At 42.3% G+C, this 21,598-nt stretch overlaps 2 protein-coding genes across 4 annotated transcripts in view; both read right to left on the bottom strand.

Annotated features, from left to right (window-relative positions):
* LOC114292511 (uncharacterized) overlaps window positions 1-21,598 on the bottom strand; it is a 107,447-nt gene that overhangs the window by 8,673 nt on the left and 77,176 nt on the right. Inside the window, exons 1-3 of one of the 3 annotated variants that reach the window (XM_082915793.1) lie at window positions 2,563-2,721; window positions 2,384-2,441; window positions 1,537-1,612 (exon numbers count right to left, since the gene is read on the bottom strand). In XM_082915793.1, coding sequence (XP_082771919.1) covers window positions 1,537-1,553 — 17 coding nt within the window. In that variant the 5' untranslated portion in view covers window positions 1,554-1,612; window positions 2,384-2,441; window positions 2,563-2,721. Of the gene's footprint in view, window positions 1-1,536; window positions 1,613-2,383; window positions 2,442-2,562; window positions 4,547-21,598 lie in introns of those variants that run through there. The other 2 variants (XM_082915792.1, XM_082915791.1) reach the window with 2 other exon arrangements.
* The window catches only part of LOC145819143 (uncharacterized), a 38,433-nt gene continuing 20,263 nt past the window's right edge, over window positions 3,429-21,598 (bottom strand). The window contains exons 4-6 of the mRNA XM_082913102.1: window positions 5,021-5,097; window positions 3,909-4,118; window positions 3,429-3,651 (exon numbers count right to left, since the gene is read on the bottom strand). Coding sequence (XP_082769228.1) covers window positions 3,429-3,651; window positions 3,909-4,118; window positions 5,021-5,097 — 510 coding nt within the window. The remainder of the gene's footprint in view (window positions 3,652-3,908; window positions 4,119-5,020; window positions 5,098-21,598) is intronic.

Genomic DNA, 21,598 nt, shown 5'->3' with positions numbered 1-21,598 from the left:
CCAAAACGATCCAAATCGTTGTAGGATCGATGTTATAACAAGATCGCAAGTAGGATCGTGTAGGATCGCATGGGATCGTGTAGGATCGTATGGGATCGTAGTTAGGATCGCAGGTAGGATCGCAAGTAGGATTGTAGATTTTATGATTTTTTACCTTATTTTTAATATGTATCATTTTAATTTTAATTTTTATCTTTTTTTTTAACAGAAAGTAGGATCTTACGATTCTCAATCCGATCCTACGATCTGATCAACCAGACCCTCTCACCGATCCTACTTAGGATCCCGATTTTAACAACCTTGCCACCACCACCACCTCCACCTCTTCCCCTTTCCTAGCTATGTATTTTTTTTAGTTTTCTTTGCTGGTTTTTTTATTTTTGTATGTATATACTCTGTTGCCTTGTTGTCTTGTTGGAATTTTGACAAAACGTGATATAATTTCTTAAATGAATTATCGGCATCAAGAACGAATGCTTATATATATATATGTGTGTGTGTGTGTCTGTGTGCGCGCTCTTTTAAACCTGTAAAATATAAATTTTGATTTTGATTTTGATTTAAAAGTATATATGTTGTGTACGGCTTGAGTAAAAAAGATATTAATTTCAAAAATCAAAATGTCACATTGTGTCAATACCATCTCAAGCATTTATATATATAATAGTATAAATAGAAAGAAGATAGATAATAGTGTATATATATATATATGTTTGTATATAAGTATACTAGGGGTTTTGCAAATGTGATGGATTTGAATTTTATATTGAAATTTTTGAATGGTTTGATAATTAAGGACTGTTTGATGATGAAGAAAAATCATTATTGGACGTGAATTGACAAAATTTACAATGGCTCAAGAATCTTGTATAAGTTTCGTAAGAATAATTTACAAGATAGAACTAATTGATCATAGATCAAGTTCAAAAGCTTCATGGATAGTCAGTGTATTGGGGAGCATAATTTTAATCTAAGTTACCTAGATCGCAAATCGTTGTGGTACGTGGAACGGGAACGGACACATAGTACGTCATGTCGTGCGGAATGTGGTACAGTAAGGGTAGGCTTCAACGGATCGCTTAGTCGGAATGAAATACGTTTGTTCGGAACGTGGAACTTTTTTTGGACCGTTTAATAATATTTGTAGAAATGTATGATTGTGTACATGTAAGTAGGGGTGTCCGCGGTTCGGTTTGGACCCACCCGCATGTATGCGGTTTGGAAAAAGTCAACCCGCAACCGCCCGCATGTATTCGGATTGGGACCTTTTTTCTCATATTTTCTAAAATGCTCCAACATTAATAATTAATGAATTAAACTTAATGAATTAATTCAGATTTCAGAATCAATTAACATACAGTCACAGAATAGGCAATTTTCAGATTCATAATCAATTTTCAGAATCAATTAACAAAATCAACAGGTTGTCAATTTTCTGATTGTTAATTGATTTTCAGAATCTGAATCTGAATTTTCAGAATCAATTAACAATCCATGTGCATTATTTAGCTTAATTTTCTCAACTAGGTTTTAAACCTTATCTGGTTCTTCATAGGCAATTTCTGCAAGTACGATGTTCACACACTTCACATGGAGTTGAAAATCATATCAACTGGGATCAACAAAGATACATTTATATTATCATGTCATTCATGTTTTAAATACAAATGTATGCTTTAAAATACCCAAAGCAAAACACCCAAACATCTAGATAAATAAAATACAAATGTATGTTTCAACACTTCTAGCTGCTACACAATATGTTAAAAATTATCACCCTAACTGAAATCCTTCTTTTCATTCTAAACCTTCTTTTTCATAATACCCATTATTCTAAACCAGGGTTCACAGTTTAATACTAGTATACTAACACATTTGATATCTCTCAATTATACTAGCACAGTTTAATACTAGTATACTATGCCTCTCAACTAGTCAATTAGTTCATTATAAAGAAAAAGAAAAAGAAAACTACTTCATCAGGTAAGTAGAATCCATGTTGTCTACAAAAAAAAAATGTAAAAATTCTTCATACAACATTCAAACCCATCACAAAGATAGCATGCTTATCAATTAACAATCAGAATCAATTTTCAGATCAAACAAAACAAATTCATATTTCAGATTCAGATTTAGATTTCAGAATTAATAAAATTAACATACAGATTTCAGATTTCACAACTAAGATCATCATTACACAGTGTGAGACACAACTAAGATCAGATTTCAGATTACACAGTGTGATCACCTAAGATCAACATTTCAGATTCAGATTAGCATACAGACATTACAGACATCACAGAATGAGGGAGACATTACACACACAGATTCTATCGGTGCAGTGCAGAGATGAGAGATCAGGGAGAGAGAGAGAGAGGCTTACCTGTGAGACAGTGTGAGTCTATCGGGGCGAGAGAGGGAGAGACAGAGATGAGACTGATCTGATGAGATGAGAGAGTGAGACAGATTAGATCAGAGATATATCTGATATATATATATATAAAACAACCATCGGGCCGAGAGAGAGAGAGAGAGAGAGAGAGATTGAGAGAGAGAGTTTACCTGTGAGTAGATCGGCGGTGCGATGATCGGTGCGAATCGACGACATGAACAACTAGAGAGTGAGAGAGTGATCGGTGCAGAGATGAACGAGGGTGAGAGAGAGAGAGAGAGAGAGAGAGAGGCGACTGAGAGTGATGTGAGGGAGACGATTAGATTTTAGGGTTTTTTTGTTTTGTTTGGTATAGTATAGATAGATGAGGACCAAGTATAGATGGACGGTTAGATTTGTTTGGAAAAAAAAAATAAAAAATAAAAAGTAATAATGTGGGCGGGTTGGGCAGATGCGGTTCAAATCCGCAATCCGAAATTTATGTAAAATCCAAACTGCACCCTACCCTAATATGTTTACGAAACTATCCACATGTGTGCGGTTCGGATCATGTAAGGCGGTTTGGACTGGTCGGATAACCCTATGACCAGCTCTACATGTAAAACTTTTTATATATATTTTTAATCAAATGAGATTTTTTCCATCACAATGGAATTCTAGAAATTAAATTACTTGAACTAATTTCCATACTTGCAACAAGTTTGTTCCAAAAACATTAATAACAAAACGATCCAAAGACTAAAAGTACTGCAATAAAAAATAACTAACGCAAAAATAAAACTAAAAATAAAAAGTTCATCATAAAAGGTAATTATTCCTAACTCTTAAATTGAAAAAGAACAAAAAAAAGGAGAAGTTAGGCCAGCCTTTTCCCTTTATCTTTTATGGATGATGATGCTCCATTTTGTCTAATAAAACTAGAAATTTGAGACTGTTGAGATCTCATTCGAGGTGCAAGATTAGAAGTTGTAGCTAATGATGTTGAACTTTGTCTAGGAAATCTCGAACCAGACGTAGTATGTTGCTCTTGGGTCCTTTAATCTAAATGTGAGTGCTCTTGCTGAGTATCATCTTTATCATCCTCTAAAGATTGCCATCGCATCTCTTCTAATCGCACTTGGGAATCATCAATCATTGTATCTTCTGGATTGATGTCCCATTTTTTGAATGGCCCTTCTTTGTAGTTTTCTTGAAATCGTGATAATAGCCGAATGTTGGAATGAATAAACACTAACTTGTTCACTCGTGATGCACTTAGCCTATTTCATTGCCAAAGATAAATAAATAAATTAAATTAAAAAAATAATAAAATAATATGCAAAACAATAAATAAAATAAGATCCAAACTATAAAATAAAAATAAAAACAAAAACAAAAAACTTGCTCCGTTTAACATTGTGAATATACGAATATGTGCTCCAATTTCTTTCTGCACATGATCTAGTGGCTAGTTGGGATAAGACCTTTCGTGCAGCTTCTGCTAGCTCTGGTGTTTCTGATCCATATGTTGCCCTACCATTCTATAGCACCCATAGTAGAAGCATCAACAAAGGCAGCTGCTGTAGAAAAAAGGCCTTTTCGCATATGAAAATCTATAAATTGTTTGCGTAACATTCTTGCTTCATCAGGATGCGATGCAATCTTTTCAAATGCTTTTAAGTCACCACTAACCACTTCTTTGTCTTCATTAGGTCTCTTTCTAATGGTTCCACCAGGGGTAGGAGTACTTACATAGGTAGAATCATAAAATCGAGGTGACAAAGCAAATCCAAGGCAATGCATAGGGACATTAATTTTTTCCCATAAACCAACCAATGTTTTCAAACCCGGATTGGACCGGCCAGTCGGATAACCGGGCCTTGTTCTAGTCCGGTCAACCCCCTAAACCCGGAGTGGGAGCAAAATCGGTGAAATCTGGTGACCCAGTGGTCGAACCGGCAAAACCGGTGACCCGGACCGGGTCGAGAGGGTCGAACCGGTTTGTTTTTTTTCTTATTTATTTATTTATTTATTTATTTTCTTTCTTACTTTTCTTTCTTTTTTATATATTTTTATATATATAAACTAGTGAATGCCCGTGCCTAAAGGCACGGTATAAATTATGTTAGGATCAAAATCAAACGACACTAACTAATAGGGAAAGAAAAAAAAAAAGGAAAAACAAAATCTAAATCAACAACTAACATAAACACTCAGTGATGCGCTTTTGTTACAATAAATCAAAAAAACAACTCCAATTTGGCAAGAAATTGAACTCATCTTGGTAACCAATGGTGTTCTACACAAAAGAAAAGAAGCAAAGAATAATACTCAATGGTATAGAAAAGGTTGTACACAATTAAAACTGTTAATTAATTATAGTGATATGAAGAATTAATTAAGTCTATATCAAGATACAAAGTAATAACAACTTAGTATTAGGACTATCAACTGATAAAACCAAACGACACCAAGTTATTATATCAAGATACAAAGTAATAACAAATTAGTTTTTAATTTTGTTTTTTATATAACTTTTATGGAATTTAGAGATTTTTTTTAATAAAAATTCTCACTTTTTCCCATTGCCTATAGATTGACTTTTAACCAAGCAAGTTCAGAACTTGTGTTGCAATTATTTGCACTCACTCATGTCCCATCTTTCCCCAAGCTTCAAGTCTCTGGCCATGCAAGGTGTCAACCATTACACCATTGCAGCTCCAATCCTATCACAATTACATAGGAAAGAATTCAGACAGAATTAGTTGCACAGTAACTCAAAACATTGATCAAGACAAAGATGGTTGACACATATCTTATAAACACCATATTATGTTATCTCAAACAAAATTTTAAGAGAAGCAAAATCAGATCTCTTGACTAATAATACCAATATACATATCATTCTAATTTCCACCCCCATTAAACAAAGAATTTTTCTGCACATGCCGAAGGTCGTATACAATACACCCTACTTTGGATCTTATCAACCTTGATAAAATGTCATTTTAAACAGTTTCTCTCTCTCTCTCTCTCATGAATTATAATGCCACAAGCTGACTGAATTCAGGAACCCCATACAAATGACGACTAACTATAATCATCATCATCCTACATTAGAATTCTCTAAATACTCTACACCACCCCAGTAGTTCCTTCCACCAGTAGCCAAGCCTTTGCACTGGGACACCGCTATGATTCACCCATGCAAAACTAAAGAAAATTCGGGAAAAAAATTACTGAATTGGTAACCTCCAAAAATGTATGGAAGAGAAGATATTCCAGGTGTCCATAGCTGTAGACACCCCATTTTTGACCGACCTTGAGACTCAGACGTCACCAGTTGAGCACTTGGTGATATTGCATAATGTTCTCGTTCAGAAGTTTCAGAGTCTTGGCTGCGAGCCCTGCCTCCGGACTTCCGAACCATCTTCTGTGCCTTGCCTCGGTTTGCGAACCAGACTCGTTTTTCTCTGTTTCTTTTCCTGAGGGAAGGGAGAGGTCCCGTAGACCATCTCTCAGTGGCCGTGGGCTACATTTTGTGGCCGCAGGCCATTTTGCCCATTTCGGAGTCCGGTTTCCGATTTTTTGGGACCGTTGGCCGTGTGCCTCGGTTCGGGACCGCCTAACCATCTCCGTTTGCTCTAAATTTTGGCATACATCTTATTTGCTCCCTTTTGAGGGACACTGGGGTCTGAGAAACCCACTTCGTGGCCGAACGCCACTTTCGGTGCTTGGCAGCCCATTTTCAGGACCCCAAACCGCGTGTTTTGGCCCCCGAGCATTCGTTTTGCATTGGTTTTCGTTCATTTTTGGCAGGTGCCTCTGTTTCATCACCGGGAAGGTCACTGGAGGGTGGGAGGCCAGCAATTATCTTGGCAACTAGTTATATTTCATTTTCGCCCTCCGACACCCGTTTTTCGCACTTCCGAGCCAATGTTGAACACCTTGGGGCCACTTTCTTCAACCCCAAACCACATATTTGTGTTGTACACACATGAGAGGACCCTAAAAGTTCATGGCCGGCCACTAATGTTGCTTGACCCTTTTGAACCCCTCCTTCCGAGCCAATGTTGAACAACCTGGGCCCTTTTTCTTGAACTTTGAACCACATATTTGTGTTGTACACACATGAGAGGACCCTAAAAGTTTATGGCCGGCCATTAATTCCATTTGAACCTTTTGAACCCCTCCTCAAATTGGCTTGTTCTCTCTCCTGTTTTAGAGTTTCCAAATTCGAACCACAGGGTTGTGAAGAGGAGACCTGGGAGGCCACCTTTTTGTCATGGCCGGCCACTAATTAAACTTGGCCTTTTTGACCCTTGGCCGGCCGGCTAGGGGAGGTGGCCGGCCGGCCACATGCAACAAAAATACCTGGCCGGCCTGCTTCCTCACTGTGTGTACTTTACAGCTGTACAGCTGTTTCCCCCAGAAAATATCTATATCCGGGGGATATTTTGTGGGGGAACAAGAGCCTCAATTCCCTCCACTTTTGCCTAGGGTCTTCTCCCCCTCTCTTGCCTATATTGCTGGCCTCCCAACTCAAGGAAGAGGGTTACAAGAGTTGCTTGGAGGAGATAGATACATATGACCCCATTTCCTTCAAGTTTTGGCTCCATTTTCTTCATCATCTCCAAGCTCTACCACCACCACTCCATTTCAGCAGCAAGGGGAGGAACTCCAGCAGCTTAGAGTCATCAAAGTTGGTCCAAGAAGCAACAAAAGTGTTGGTCTTCAAGGGTGAGTAGCATTTCTTCCTTTTTGGTCCATTTCTTGCACCATTTATAAGCCATACATGCTTATTGATTTGAGCTCTGACCAAAACTAAAAAGGTCATTTTTTTTGAGCTCATTTTCTTGTTTCATTAAGGGCTCAACCCTGTTTGAGCCCTCCATATTGCACTTGCTTCAATATCCTCCTTGAATGCCATTTTCTTGCATGCTTTGGCAGCCTATCATGCTTCCGTTTTTGGTCTTTTTACAGGCCTAGAAATAGTCTTATTTTGACCTTCTTAACATGTTTCATTAAGGGTCTTTGGCTGTTTGGTGAATGCTTTACATACTTTGTGTTATAGCCACCTTTTGAGCCTCATTTTGCATTGCATTTCTAGCATGTTTGTATACTGTTTTGGTCATTTTACAGTTCTGTAAATATGCTTATTTTTGGTCCCTCTTCAATGTTGTAGAAGGGAATTTTTCAGTTTGGGCTGTGCATATACCACTTGCCTCTTTGGCCACCTTTTGACCCTTTTTCTTGCACAAGAGCTTAGCTATATCTATGTTTGTTTTTAGGGTTTTTACAGTTCTGTAGAGTGGCTTATTTTGGGCCCCTCTTCAATGTTGTTGAAGGGCCCTAACCTATTTGGAGTTAGCAGCTGTGAGTTGCTTCATAATCTCATGTTTAGGGCCATTTTTGCATGCCATTGTTGCCCTATCTTTGCTTGCTGTTTGGCCATGATTTGTACTGATAAAATGCTTATTTTGGGGCTGCCTTGCTACTTTCTATTCATTGCATATCCATATTGTGCATGTTTGGTATAGCTATAGGCCGTTTCGGGTGCCAAAATTCATATTTCGGGACAATTCCTTGCATCGGGTGTGTTTTCGCCTCATTTCGGGGCTGTTTTCCCCCACTTTTCATTGCTGAAAATCCGTTAACATGTTTGCATGTCATTTCCATGCCATTGCATTGCATATGCCGTTGTCTCGGTTTGCGTGCCCGTGTGCACGCATTTCGAGGCACTTCATTTTCATTCATCGGCCTCTTATGTGAGTGTGGCTGAGGCTCTCTCATGTTAGTATAAGTCCATGTTGCATTTTATATGCCATTTCCATGCTATTGCATTGCGTATGTCGTTGCCTCGGTTTGCGTGCCCATGTGCACGCATTTCGAGGTACTTCATTTTCATCCATCGGCCTCTAATGTGAGTATGGCTGAGGCTCTCTCATGTTAGTATAAGTCCATGTTGCATTCTATATGCCATTTTAGCCATTATTGCATTGCGTATGCCATTGCCTCGGTTTGCGTGCCCGTGTGCACGCATTTCGAGGCACTTCATTTTCATCCATCGGCCTCTTATGTGAGTGTAGCTGAGGCTCTCTCATGTTAGTGTAAGCCCATATCATATTTCCATGTCATTTGCATTGCGTATGTCATTTCCTCGGTTTGCGTGCCCATGTGCACGCATTTCGAGACATCTCATTTTCACAGCATAGTGCATACTAGGTTGTATCTTAGATCGCATTTATGCATTTTCTCGGTTTGCGTGCCCGTGTGCACGCATTTTGAGGCATCTCATTTTCATAGCATTGTGTATGTTAGGATTGTATCTTAGTTGCATTTCATGCATGTCATGCATATTGCATTATGCTTGGGATAGGAGTTAGCCCGGGCACGGGAAACGAGGCACATTTCGTACTCCGAGTGACGGAATGTATCTCAATTTCTCAGTCACCGACACTCCGGATCACCCATGATGGAGTTAGGTCTTGTTGTGTTTTTCATGTGCATTCATCCTATATTGAGTTGTGCAATTCGACTCCTCGGCTATCATGCCTCGGTATGCGTGATTGGTGGCACGAGGATCGAGGCATGCATATATCTGTGAAAATACATTGCTATGCCCCTTTCCTGCTCTCTGTTGCAGCAAAATGAACAATCAACAACTTTTCGGAGCTCAGCACGCTTTCCAAGAATAACTGCTAAACAGAGGCTAATTGGGGCATCCCGGTGGATTTCCGCGCAAGACAACCCGGACATGCATCATCCATCAGAAGTAAGGCAGTCCCTGGCTTGCATGCCAGTTTTATTTATTTTCTTAGTTAATTTGTTAATTAATTAGGAATTTGTACATTATTTGGACTGTATTATTTGGACTGTAATATTCTTTTATTCGGGACTGTATTATTTATTCGGACCCTCTGCGCGAGGGCACAACTGTAATAAGTGTGCGTGTGTGTGATGTATGTCTTCCAACCCCACGTCTTCCTCTCTTTTATTTATCCGCTTTTGATGGTTAGATTAGGGCATGTTTAAATTAGCATACAGTATGACAGCATGTTTGCATCATTCATCTGTTTTGCATGCACCGGGCTCGGCGCATCATACTAACTGCATTGTACTTTCAATTCCAAATTGAATACATGATAGTTGTAGCATTTCATATGCCATGTTTAGAATAGCCGAGCCTGCTATAGTTTGCATTTTTTCATGTGTTGCATTAGGCATTTCTGTATATTTAGGATCATGCATGATTTCTAATGAATGTCTGTTTTGGCTTGGAGTACTCGGTAAATTTTATGCTTTAGCATCCTTGCATGCGTGTGAGTGACTGTCATGAATAGCATGCTTACCATAAGGCTAAATGCTTATGTGATATAACTGCCTGAATGCCTGTGGGTGAAGGTTGGGTTATCTAGATTGGAATAAATCATCAACTATTTGTTTTAAGCCCACTAGATAATGGCAAAACCATCTTTTCTAAGCCCACCCGAGGGTGGCAAAATCTGCATTTTAAGCCTACTTGCGAGTAGCAAACCATCTTTCAAATAAACAAGCATGAAATGTTTTGTTCCAATTCGGACGACCCAGTCTATACTTATATGCTGTGTGCATCACATAGTAACCTAGGCTAATAACCGGAATAATGACACACAAAGTTTTCAAAAATTGATATCATGGTTAGTAGAGGCCGATCTTTGATCGGGCGAGCGGGGGTGCTCACGAAGTGACCTTCCCCAATCGTACCCAAGTTCCCGAGCCGAGGCAACTTTGGTGATGACGGACACGTGGCCTTTGGCACCGAGTCAGGGTTTCCTAAATTTCCCATTAAAAAACATTTAGGTGGCGGCTCTGTATCTGGCAAAGCAGTCCATGTTTGGCACTTCTTTCAAAAATCTGTTTTCTCAAAACGATTTGCCGGATTTGGACTCTTTGGTTCAGACTTAGAACCGTGACAAATTTGAGAGTCCTGAGCTGTAGTGACCCCAAAATGAACAGAACGGGAGCTCGTTCCTCCCGGGACGTTCGGGGACGTCTACAATTTCTGGCGACTTTGCTGGGGATTTAGAGAACTTGACTCGAACTCATGATATCTGTTTTTTTTACTACACTTGTGTGTTTCTTTGCATTGCATTTGCACTGGTGCGCCTAGGACACCGTGTTTGCCATCTGCTATTCCTGAACGGTTTGCCGGAGGCTTGTCTTGTCAAGGCATGACCATAAGGCTGACCGGTTGTGGGCTCTGCCAGTATGGGAACACAAACCCCGATTTTACCGGGGTACCCTCTTTGACCATTCAACCTAGTGCATATTCGGATCCATAGTGACCATTCCAAACTAGGACAGGTTGCTTACCCGTTTATAGGTTGTTTGAAACCACTGCGTGCGTAGTGAAACCCTAGCTCCTGACAAAATAGGACAGGGAAACCCTACCCCACCATAGGGGTGTTTTAGCTCTCACTTGCTTGCTATGTGCTTTTAGGGTGTGTCCCTACAGGAATGCATGTATCAGTTTGCAAGTCTGGGCATCAGGCCTGCGGGCACCAGTTCAGTATTTGGAGTCAGCTTTACCTGTGGGTATCAGACTCAGATTTTGGGGCAGAATTCAGTAGAGGGCACACTCATTCAACTATGCTCGTATCTGTTCAGATGGAATCAGGCTGAGGTGCTATCTGTTTTCTCTTTTGCTAGGTAGTCTTGGAACTATAGCTTCAGAAGGCTCCGATATCCCCCAAGGTTCATCGAACTTGTGCTGATAGACTTTGTTAGGTCAGAGATTCAGTTCAAGGGCAATCAGTGTTCCTCCGCCAGAGGCAGGGTAAAGAGCGCTAGTCGGGCACAAATCACCGGTTTAGCGGTTACCAGGTCAGCGGCCCTTATCCACCCCACCAGTGAACAGTCAGGCTGAGGTCTCAGTTTCTACTGCAGGGATAGATACCACTCAATCAGATGGAACAGCAAAACACGTCAGGGATGGAGGCCATGATGCGCCAGATGCAAGAAAGCATGAAACTCATGCAGCAGGATGCTGCCCGTCAGGAGGAATTTTCCAAACAGCAGGCTGCGATCATGGCTCAACAGGCCGAGCTCATCATCAAGCTGCAACAGCAAAGCGACGCGTCCGCTTCACAACAAGTTCCTCCCCCAACAGGAGCTCCAGCACCTGGGGAGACGCCAAACGTCCAGGATGATACGGACATTCCAAGCGGGCCGGCTCCGCCCCCAATCTTACCCCAGCTGTCTAAAGCACCAATCAACCCATCGGACTCTCCCTTTGAGCTTGAAGTAGACCATACAGCGTTGAAGTTGAGCAAGCTTGAAAAGTTGTTCAAGAAATCCCAAGGGGTAAAGTCCATCCCGGGCATTGAGGACGGGTACACCGACGCAGCTGTAACCCTGCCGGACAGGTTCAAGATGCCTCACATCGACCGTTTTGATGGGTCAGGAGATCCCATGGTCCACCTGAGCTTGTTTTCAGATGTTTTGCGCCCGATGGGCTTGACAAGACCGCAGAAGCTCTCCCTTTTTGGCCGGACCCTGTCGGGTATTGCAGTCACCTGGTATGCCAAATTGGAGGATTCAGTGAAACAAAGCTGGGAGGAGATGGCTGAGGCCTTCGTCGCACAATATTCATATAATACCCAAATCGAGATTACGACCCGTGATCTTGAGACAATGAGGCAGGAGCCGAAGGAGAGCTTCTCAGAATTCGTGTCTCGGTGGAGGGCGAAGGCCTCGATGATGACCCTTAGGCCTACTGATAAGGATCAAATTCGGATGATTGTGCGCAATCTCTAGCCCAAGCTGATGTAGAAAATGATTGTGATCCCCTTCCCTACCTTTTTAGATTTGCATGAGATGGGAGCACAGATCGAGGACGCTATGAAGCAGGGCCTTTTTGACCAGGAGAAAGAGCAGCCCAGGAGGGTGTTTTCCCGCAGTTCGAATGCGACCACCAGTGGTGATGCAGCTGCAAGATCTTCTGACGTGGGCATGGTGGCTACCACCGTATCAAAGACAGCTACCCCATTCACTGGTGCGTCCGGAAGTAGCTCACAAGGAACCAAATATCCACCCCGAGTCAAGAGGGTTTTCACCCCGCTCTATATGCCTTTGTCAAAAGCTCTAGAGGCCTTAATTCGGAAAGGGCATCTGAAACCGTTGGAACAACGGCCCCTACCCGATCCTATCCCTGCAAAACATGATCAGACTAAGTACTGCGCCTACCATCAACAAACCGGTCATGACACCGACAGTTGCTTTCGTCTGCGCCATGATGTACAAGATCTGTTTGACAACGGGGTCATCCCTGCACCAGGTCCCGCAAAGTCTGTCGGCACTTGATTAGTGAATTTGTGGGGGGATAATGTGATCTGATCAGAGATTGAACCACCTGCGGGCAGCGCTCGATTAACTTCAGACGTGGGAATGGCACGCACTGTTCTGAGCAATGTGTAAATACCAGTTTTTGTGCTCTCTGACTTGGGGATTGGGTCTGTTTTGTTGTTTTGTTTTGAGTCAGTCTTTTTGTTTAGAGTCAGTCTCTTTTGTTTTGGGTCTGTCTTGTTGTATCGAGTCAGTCCTGTTGTACAGAAGTCGGTGATTCCGGGGGGTGTTACCTCGGGCATCACCATTTTGTTTTGTGTCTGTCTTTTTCGTTTTGTTTTGAGTCTGTTTCTGCCAAGGAGCCAGTAACACCAAAAGATTTGAATGAAACAGCAGTAATTTTTGCACTTCTGTGTTCGCTTCTGCCGTGTGCTAGTTGTGACGGAATCTGAATGAAATGGCAGTGCATTCCACCTGCTCTCTTGTGCCCCAAAATCATTACATTGACCTAAGTTTTTCAAAACTTTTTGAACACTGCGGTGAAAACAAAGAGGGAGGAATTCCTCGGGATTTGCAAAAATTTGATCATTTGAGAGAAAGAGAGGCATGCTAAGCCCTTAATGATTGAAATCATGCTTGTTAGCGTGAGTACTGAGAAGGACCCTGGCTTGATCCAGACTGGTTTCACACTATCTTCAGCGCGAGCGATTTGTCGCTTTCTTAAAAATTTTCAAAAACAAAATGTTTTGCGCGGTCCTGCGAAGACTTGTGTGGAATCGCTCTTGAGATTGTGCAGCTTAGGATCGCTCTTAGCCTCGAGACTCAACCCCCTCGCTTCCAAACCTTGGAACTTGAATTCAGAAGGTTCAACGGTCAACTATGATGTGAGGCCTGTGTGGCCGGTTTTGAAGCAGCCCTCGAACAAGAGGCCAGGAAAGTCAGGTCAAGAAGATCAGATCTCATCAGAAGAAGCTTACAAAGCAAAACAGCAGCCATTCTCCTGGATTCAGATGACTTCAGGATCTCAAAACCATTTGACATGGACAAAGCTACACTTTTACCCTTGAGAGGCTCGCTGGGCCAAAAACCCGGAAGGGAGACCCAGGCAAAAGTTAGAGCAAGAGAAAAATACAAAAAAGAGAACAAAAAAGAAAGATGCAAAGAAAAGAACAAAAAAAGAAAATCAAAAGAAAAAAAAATGATAAAAAAATTGAAAAGAAGAACAAAGCTCGCAAGGTCGAAAACCCGCAACGGGCGCCTTGGTAAAAGTTAGAGCCTAAAAAGGAGAGGTTAATACCCGAGTGTACCTTAACCCCGAACTACGTAAGGCTTGATTCCCATCTGTGGGATACGTAGGCAACTTCATTCTGAAGTCCAGCCGTAAAACAATTCGATTGTGTCCATGCGATGGTTTTGATCATCTTCGCTCTCTCTGTATCCGAGAGTTTGGTTGTGTCCGTCGCTCTGAGGACTGCCTACAATGCGCTGCGGTGCCATCCAAACAAGGGGCAACTTTCCGTTGCCATTCAATGCACCGCGGTGTCATTCAAACAAGGGGCAACTTTCCGTTGCCATTCAATGCGCTGCGGTGCTATCCAGACAAGGGGCAACTTTCCGTTGCCATTCAGAACACCGCAGTGTCATTTCAAACGAGGGGCAACTTTCCGTTGCCATGCAGTTCCCCTCAAGCAAGGGGCAATTTTCCTTCGAATCTGAAGTTGTGCATCTCAAGAGCGGGTTCCGTGCTCGTCGAGCAGTGGCCGTTCGCAAAAATAGTTTTTGAGAATTTTTAATGAAGTTGACTAATCTTCTCGAAAAGTATTCCATTTTCAAAACTGGACCATTTCTTGGACCCAAAAGAGGAAAATTTTCAGTGCTCATGGCCTGACTTGCATGATTTTAAATCAGAAATTTGAACAAGCATGTTAATCTAACTCTCATTTTGGTCAAATTTTTTTTTTGGGAGAAAACTAAAACAAAAAATGGTCAAAATGATGAACTAGGGGCACAGTTGAGTCAGGCTTCCTGTCTTTCCCATTATCCACATACTTGCCAAGAAGGGCACTCTACCTGCCAGAATAGGGCACAACTGAAGTTAACAGCAAAATGGCTGAAAGCTCTCACATCCTCCAAGCAACGAGGTATCAAGCAAAGTGCGAAGCACGAACTAGAATGGTGCAAGATATTCCACTCCATCATCTGGACAGATCTTATCACGTCCAAACTCCCCAGCAAAGCATCATCAACTGATGTTAGCTGCAGATTTGCTACACACCCAGTTGTAGCGCAATCTTTCCGTGGGAGGAATTCACTAGCTGTGAGTGGAAGAAAGAGAATCTAGCAGAATGCTAGGGGCACGAGCCCACAATTTGCTGTTTATCCATCAACCACCCAGGGGAGGGATGAAAAATGAGAGATTGAAGAATAGAGAGATGTGCGATGAGAGAAAAAGTGAGAAGAGGGCTTTTTCAGAAAAACAGAGTTTGAGGGCCAAGTGATGTGAGAACCACAAATGAGAAAGAGTGGGAAACACTACCCGGTGAAACAGGCTCCCTGTGCACGTCTGAGTGTCGTGTCTTTTTGTTTTATCTCGATTATTGTTTTGAGTCGTTTTGAGTGTTACTCGATGTGTCTAGGTTGCGTGCCTTTTATCTCCGTGTTGAGTCGTCTTGCTGTGTTCAGTCGTAGGCTCGATACCCGGTCAAGAGCTCATTTATCAATTCCAAAATAAAATCGTTTTGTGCTCCGAGTGCCGTGCCGTTCTCCACATCTGTGCAAAACAAGATTCGTTCTTTCATAAAACCGCAGGGTTCAACCCAAGTCATGTCAGAACAGCAAAACTAGGACCTATTTGAAGCTATATGGGTTCCAGACTACAAAGCAAAAGCAAAAGAGGAAATGTCGGGTATCTGAGTTTGTTTCAACTTCAGTAAGTTCCAAGACTACATTCCGTGTGTACCCATTCAAGTCTTGCCAAAGCTCCGAAGTATGAGTGCGCCTCTACCTCAAGCTCAAACTCAAGCCTACTTCAGTGCCAGAATGGTAATCAAAGTGCTCCCTCAAAAAACCACCCCCCTGCCAGATACATCTTGGCTGTGTTTGCAATGAGTTCCTAAGAGACCAACTGCGACGGTGGAAACTAGAGTTCGAATGGCTGATGCCTAGAACGTAAAGGTTCGGGATTTCCGGGACTAAAGTCTGGTTTAAATACCCAGAGGCGTGTCCTCGGCTTGAAATCTGTATGGAAGCCCCATAGGTTGAGATAGCGTGTATGCACCTCAATTCTAGATACTGAACCAACCTAGTCTGTCACCCCGTTGGAGAATAGGGAAAGTTGTGAATATGATCAGGAAGAAAGGCAACGTCCAAAGTGTTCTACATGAAGAACCCTTGTCAGTATTTCAGAGCCTTTGTACTGTAAGTTGAAGGTAAGTGTTCGAAGAGCACAGGGGAAGATCCCTATCGGAGCAGAGCGGTTCACCGCCACTCACCTCATGAGGTGCTTTCTAAAACGCTGTTTTGTCTATTTATTGCTTCTCTTAAGCATCATGCATTGTATTGCATTGTACCTATCAAGTTTCTTTCTCATTCATGCACGATATTGTATGTACGGTTCGTTCAAAGAAGTTTGGTTTAAGATCATTTCTTTAGCGTATCTATCACACTTTACTTCTTTCATTTTGTGTATCTATCACATACATTCTCATTTTGTGTATCAATCACACTTCTTTCATTTTGTGTATCTATCACATACATTCTCATTTTGTGTATCAATCACACTTCTTTCATTTTGTGTATCTATCACATACATTCTCATTTTGTGTATCAATCACACTTCTTTCATTTTGTGTATCCATCACATACATTCGCATTCAGTATATCAATCATACTCTGCTCACATTGTGCATCTATCACACTTTGTGTTCACTTTCAGTATATCAATCATACTCTGCTCACATTGTGCATCTATCACACTTTGTGTTCACTTTCAGTATATCAATCATACTTTGCTCACATTGTGCATCTATCACACTTTGTGTTCACTTTCAGTATATCAATCATACTTTGCTCGCATTGTGCATCTATCACACTTTGTGTTCACTTTCAGTATATCAATCATACTTTGCTCACTAAGTGCATCTATCACACTTTGTGTTCACTTTCAGTATATCAATCATACTTTGCTCACTAAGTGCATCTATCACACTTTGTGTTCACCTTTGTGTATCAATTACACTTTGCTCACTTCACCCTTTGTATATCAATCACACACTCTCGCTTTGTGTATCTATCACACACTCGCTTTGCTCACTTAGTGCATCTATCACACTTTGTGCTCACCTTTTTGTGTATCAATCACACACTCTCGCTTTGTGTATCTATCATACTTGCTCACTTAGTGCATCTATCACACTTTGTGCTCACTTTTTTGTGTATCAATCACACACTCTCGCTTTGTGTATCTATCATACTTGTTCACTTAGTGCATCTATCACACTTTGTGTTCACCTTTTTGTGCATCAATCGCATGTTCGCTCTGTGTATCTATCACACATGCACACTGTTTTTGCAGTGAGAATTTCATAATTTTCTTACATCCTTTCTGCACGAGGTGTAGTTTGGCTCGAGTTCACTTGCTTGCCTAGCATTCGCTTAAAATGTTGCATTTATTTCGCATAATTGCTTCATTACAACTCTCTTTGCATGATCATGAGTGATAACCGGCTTCGCGTAGCGTATAAGTCCAACTTTCAAAACCGGCTTCGCGTAGCGTATAAGTCCAACTTTCAAAACCGGCTTCGCGTAGCGTATAAATCCAACTTTCAAAACCGGCTTCGCGTAGCGTACAAGTCCAACTTTCAAAACCGGCTTCGCGTAGCGTATAAGTCCAACTTTCAAAACCGGCTTCGCGTAGCGTATAAGTCCAACTTTCAAAACCGGCCTCGCGTAGCGTATAAGTCCAACTTTCAAAACCGGCCTCGCGTAGCGTAGAAGTCCAACTTTCAAAACCGGCTTCGCGTAGCGTATAAGTCCAATCTTCAAAATATTTTTGCGTATCATTTGCATTTTGCCCCTGCCTGCGGGCATGCCTGCGGGCACATCTCTGTTTATCTTGTATGTTTGTCTAAGTCTTCGGCCTTGTCAAAAATGGGTCGTCTCTGGGCTTTGACATTCACTCCCGTCACTTGTGACTTCCGAGTTCTGTCAAAGAAGGGAAACTGTAGACACCCCATTTTTGACCGACCTTGAGACTCAGACGTCACCAGTTGAGCACTTGGTGATATTGCATAATGTGCTCGTTCAGAAGTTTCAGAGTCTTGGCTGCGAGCCCTGCCTCCGAACTTCCGAACCCTCTTCTGTGCCTTGCCTCGGTTTGCGAACCAGACTCGTTTTTCTCTATTTCTTTTCCTGAGGGGAGGGAGAGGTCCCGTAGACCATCTCTCAGTGGCCGTGGGCTACATTTTGTGGCCGCAGGCCATTTTGCCCATTTCGGAGTCCGGTTTCCGGTTTTTCGGGACCGTTGGCCGTGTGCCTCGGTTCGGGACCGCCTAACCATCTCCGTTTGCTCTAAATTTTGGCATACATCTTATTTGCTCCCTTTTGAGGGACACTGGGGTCTGAGAAACCCACTTCGTGGCCGAACGCCACTTTCGGTGCTTGGCAGCCCATTTTCGGGACCCCGAACCGCGTGTTTTGGCCCCCGAGCATTCGTTTTGCATTGGTTTTCGTTCATTTTTGGCAGGTGCCTCTGTTTCATCACCGGGAAGGTCACTGGAGGGTGGGAGGCCAGCAATTATCTTGGCAACCAGTTATATTCTATTTTCGCCCTCCGACACCCGTTTTTCGCACTTCCAAGCCAATGTTGAACACCTTGGGGCCACTTTCTTCAACCCCAAACCACATATTTGTGTTGTACACACATGGGAGGACCCTCAAAGTTCATGGCCGGCCACTAATGTTGCTTGACCCTTTTGAACCCCTCCTTCCGAGCCAATGTTGAACAACCTAGGCCCTTTTCTTGAACTTTGAACCACATATTTGTGTTGTACACACATGGGAGGACCCTAAAAGTTTATGGCCGGCCATTAATTCCATTTGAACCTTTTGAACCCCTCCTCAAATTGGCTTGTTCTCTCTCCTGTTTTAGAGTTTCCAAATTCGAACCACAGGGTTGTGAAGAGGAGACCTGGGAGGCCACCTTTTTGTCATGGCCGGTCACTAATTAAACTTGGCCTTTTTGACCCTTGGCCGGCCGGCTAGGGGAGGTGGCCGGCCGGCCACATGCAACAAAAATACCTGGCCGGCCTGCTTCCTCACTGTGTGTACTTTACAGCTGTACAGCTGTTTCCCCCAGAAAATATCTATATCCGGGGGATATTTTGTGGGGGAACAAGAGCCTCAATTCCCTCCACTTTTGCCTAGGGTCTTCTCCCCCTCTTTTGCCTATATTGCTGGCCTCCCAACTCAAGGAAGAGGGTTACAAGAGTTGCTTGGAGGAGATAGATACATATGACCCCATTTCCTTCAAGTTTTGGCTCCATTTTCTTCATCATCTCCAAGCTCTACCACCACCACTCCATTTCAGCAGCAAGGGGAGGAACTCCAGCAGCTTAGAGTCATCAAAGTTGGTCCAAGAAGCAACAAAAGTGTTGGTCTTCAAGGGTGAGTAGCATTTCTTCCTTTTTGGTCCATTTCTTGCACCATTTATAAGCCATACATGCTTATTGATTTGAGCTCTGACCAAAACTAAAAAGGTCATTTTTTTTGAGCTCATTTTTTTGTTTCATTAAGGGCTCAACCCTGTTTGAGCCCTCCATATTGCACTTGCTTCAATATCCTCCTTGAATGCCATTTTCTTGCATGCTTTGGCAGCCTATCATGCTTCCGTTTTTGGTCTTTTTACAGGCCTAGAAATAGTCTTATTTTGACCTTCTTAACATGTTTCATTAAGGGTCTTTGGCTGTTTGGTGAATGCTTTACATACTTTGTGTTATAGCCACCTTTTGAGCCTCATTTTGCATTGCATTTCTAGCATGTTTGTATACTGTTTTGGTCATTTTACAGTTCTGTAAATATGCTTATTTTTGGTCCCTCTTCAATGTTGTAGAAGGGAATTTTTCAGTTTGGGCTGTGCATATACCACTTGCCTCTTTGGCCACCTTTTGACCCTTTTTCTTGCACAAGAGCTTAGCCATATCTATGTTTGTTTTTAGGGTTTTTACAGTTCTGTAGAGTGGCTTATTTTGGGCCCCTCTTCAATGTTGTTGAAGGGCCCTAACCTATTTGGAGTTAGCAGCTGTGAGTTGCTTCATAATCTCATGTTTAGGGCCATTTTTGCATGCCATTGTTGCCCTATCTTTGCTTGCTGTTTGGCCATGATTTGTACTGATAAAATGCTTATTTTGGGGCTGCCTTGCTACTGTCTATTCATTGCATATCCATATTGTGCATGTTTGGTATAGCTATAGGCCGTTTCGGGTGCCAAAATTCATATTTCGGGACAATTCCTTGCATCGGGTGTGTTTTCGCCTCATTTCGGGGCTGTTTTCCCCCACTTTTCATTGCTGAAAATCCGTTAACATGTTTGCATGTCATTTCCATGCCATTGCATTGCATATGCCGTTGTCTCGGTTTGCGTGCCCGTGTGCACGCATTTCAAGGCACTTCATTTTCATTCATCGGCCTCTTATGTGAGTGTGGCTGAGGCTCTCTCATGTTAGTATAAGTCCATGTTGCATTTTATATGCCATTTCCATGCTATTGCATTGCGTATGTCGTTGCCTCGGTTTGCGTGCCCATGTGCACGCATTTCGAGGCACTTCATTTTCATCCATCGGCCTCTAATGTGAGTATGGCTGAGGCTCTCTCATGTTAGTATAAGTCCATGTTGCATTCTATATGCCATTTTAGCCATTATTGCATTGCGTATGCCATTGCCTCGGTTTGCGTGCCCGTGTGCACGCATTTCGAGGCACTTCATTTTCATCCATCGGCCTCTTATGTGAGTGTAGCTGAGGCTCTCTCATGTTAGTGTAAGCCCATATCATATTTCCATGTCATTTGCATTGCGTATGTCATTTCCTCGGTTTGCGTGCCCATGTGCACGCATTTCGAGACATCTCATTTTCACAGCATAGTGCATACTAGGTTGTATCTTAGATCGCATTTATGCATTTTCTCGATTTGTGTGCCCGTGTGCACGCATTTCGAGGCATCTCATTTTCATAGCATTGTGTATGTTAGGATTGTATCTTAGTTGCATTTCATGCATGTCATGCATATTGCATTATGCTTGGGATAGGAGTGAGCCCGGGCACGGGAAACGAGGCACATTTCGTACTCCGAGTGACGGAATGTATCTCAATTTCTCAGTCACCGACACTCCGGATCACCCATGATGGAGTTAGGTCTTGTTGTGTTTTTCATGTACATTCATCCTATATTGAGTTGTGCAATTCGACTCCTCGGCCATCATGCCTCGGTATGCGTGATTGGTGGCACGAGGATCGAGGCATGCATATATCTGTGAAAATACATTGCTATGCCCCTTTCCTGCTCTCTGTTGTAGCAAAATGAAGAATCAACAACTTTTCGGAGCTCGACACGCTTTCCAAGAATAATTGCTAAACGGAGGCTAATTAGGGCATCCCGGTGGATTTCCGCGCAAGACAACCCGGACATGCATCATCCATCAGAAGCAAGGCAGTCCCTGGCTTGCATGCCAGTTTTATTTATTTTCTTAGTTAATTTGTTAATTAATTAGGAATTTGTACATTATTTGGACTGTATTATTTGGACTGTAATATTCTTTTATTCGGGACTGTATTATTTATTCGGACCCTCTGCGCGAGGGCACAACTGTAATAAGTGTGCGTGTGTGTGATGTATGTCTTCCAACCC

Source organism: Camellia sinensis, chromosome 2 (genome assembly GCF_055761805.1).
Source record: "Camellia sinensis isolate YWXY chromosome 2, ASM5576180v1, whole genome shotgun sequence".
NCBI lineage: Eukaryota > Viridiplantae > Streptophyta > Magnoliopsida > Ericales > Theaceae > Camellia > Camellia sinensis.
Note: the sequence above shows the minus strand (reverse complement) of the source record. Positions and strands in the feature narration are given on the sequence as shown.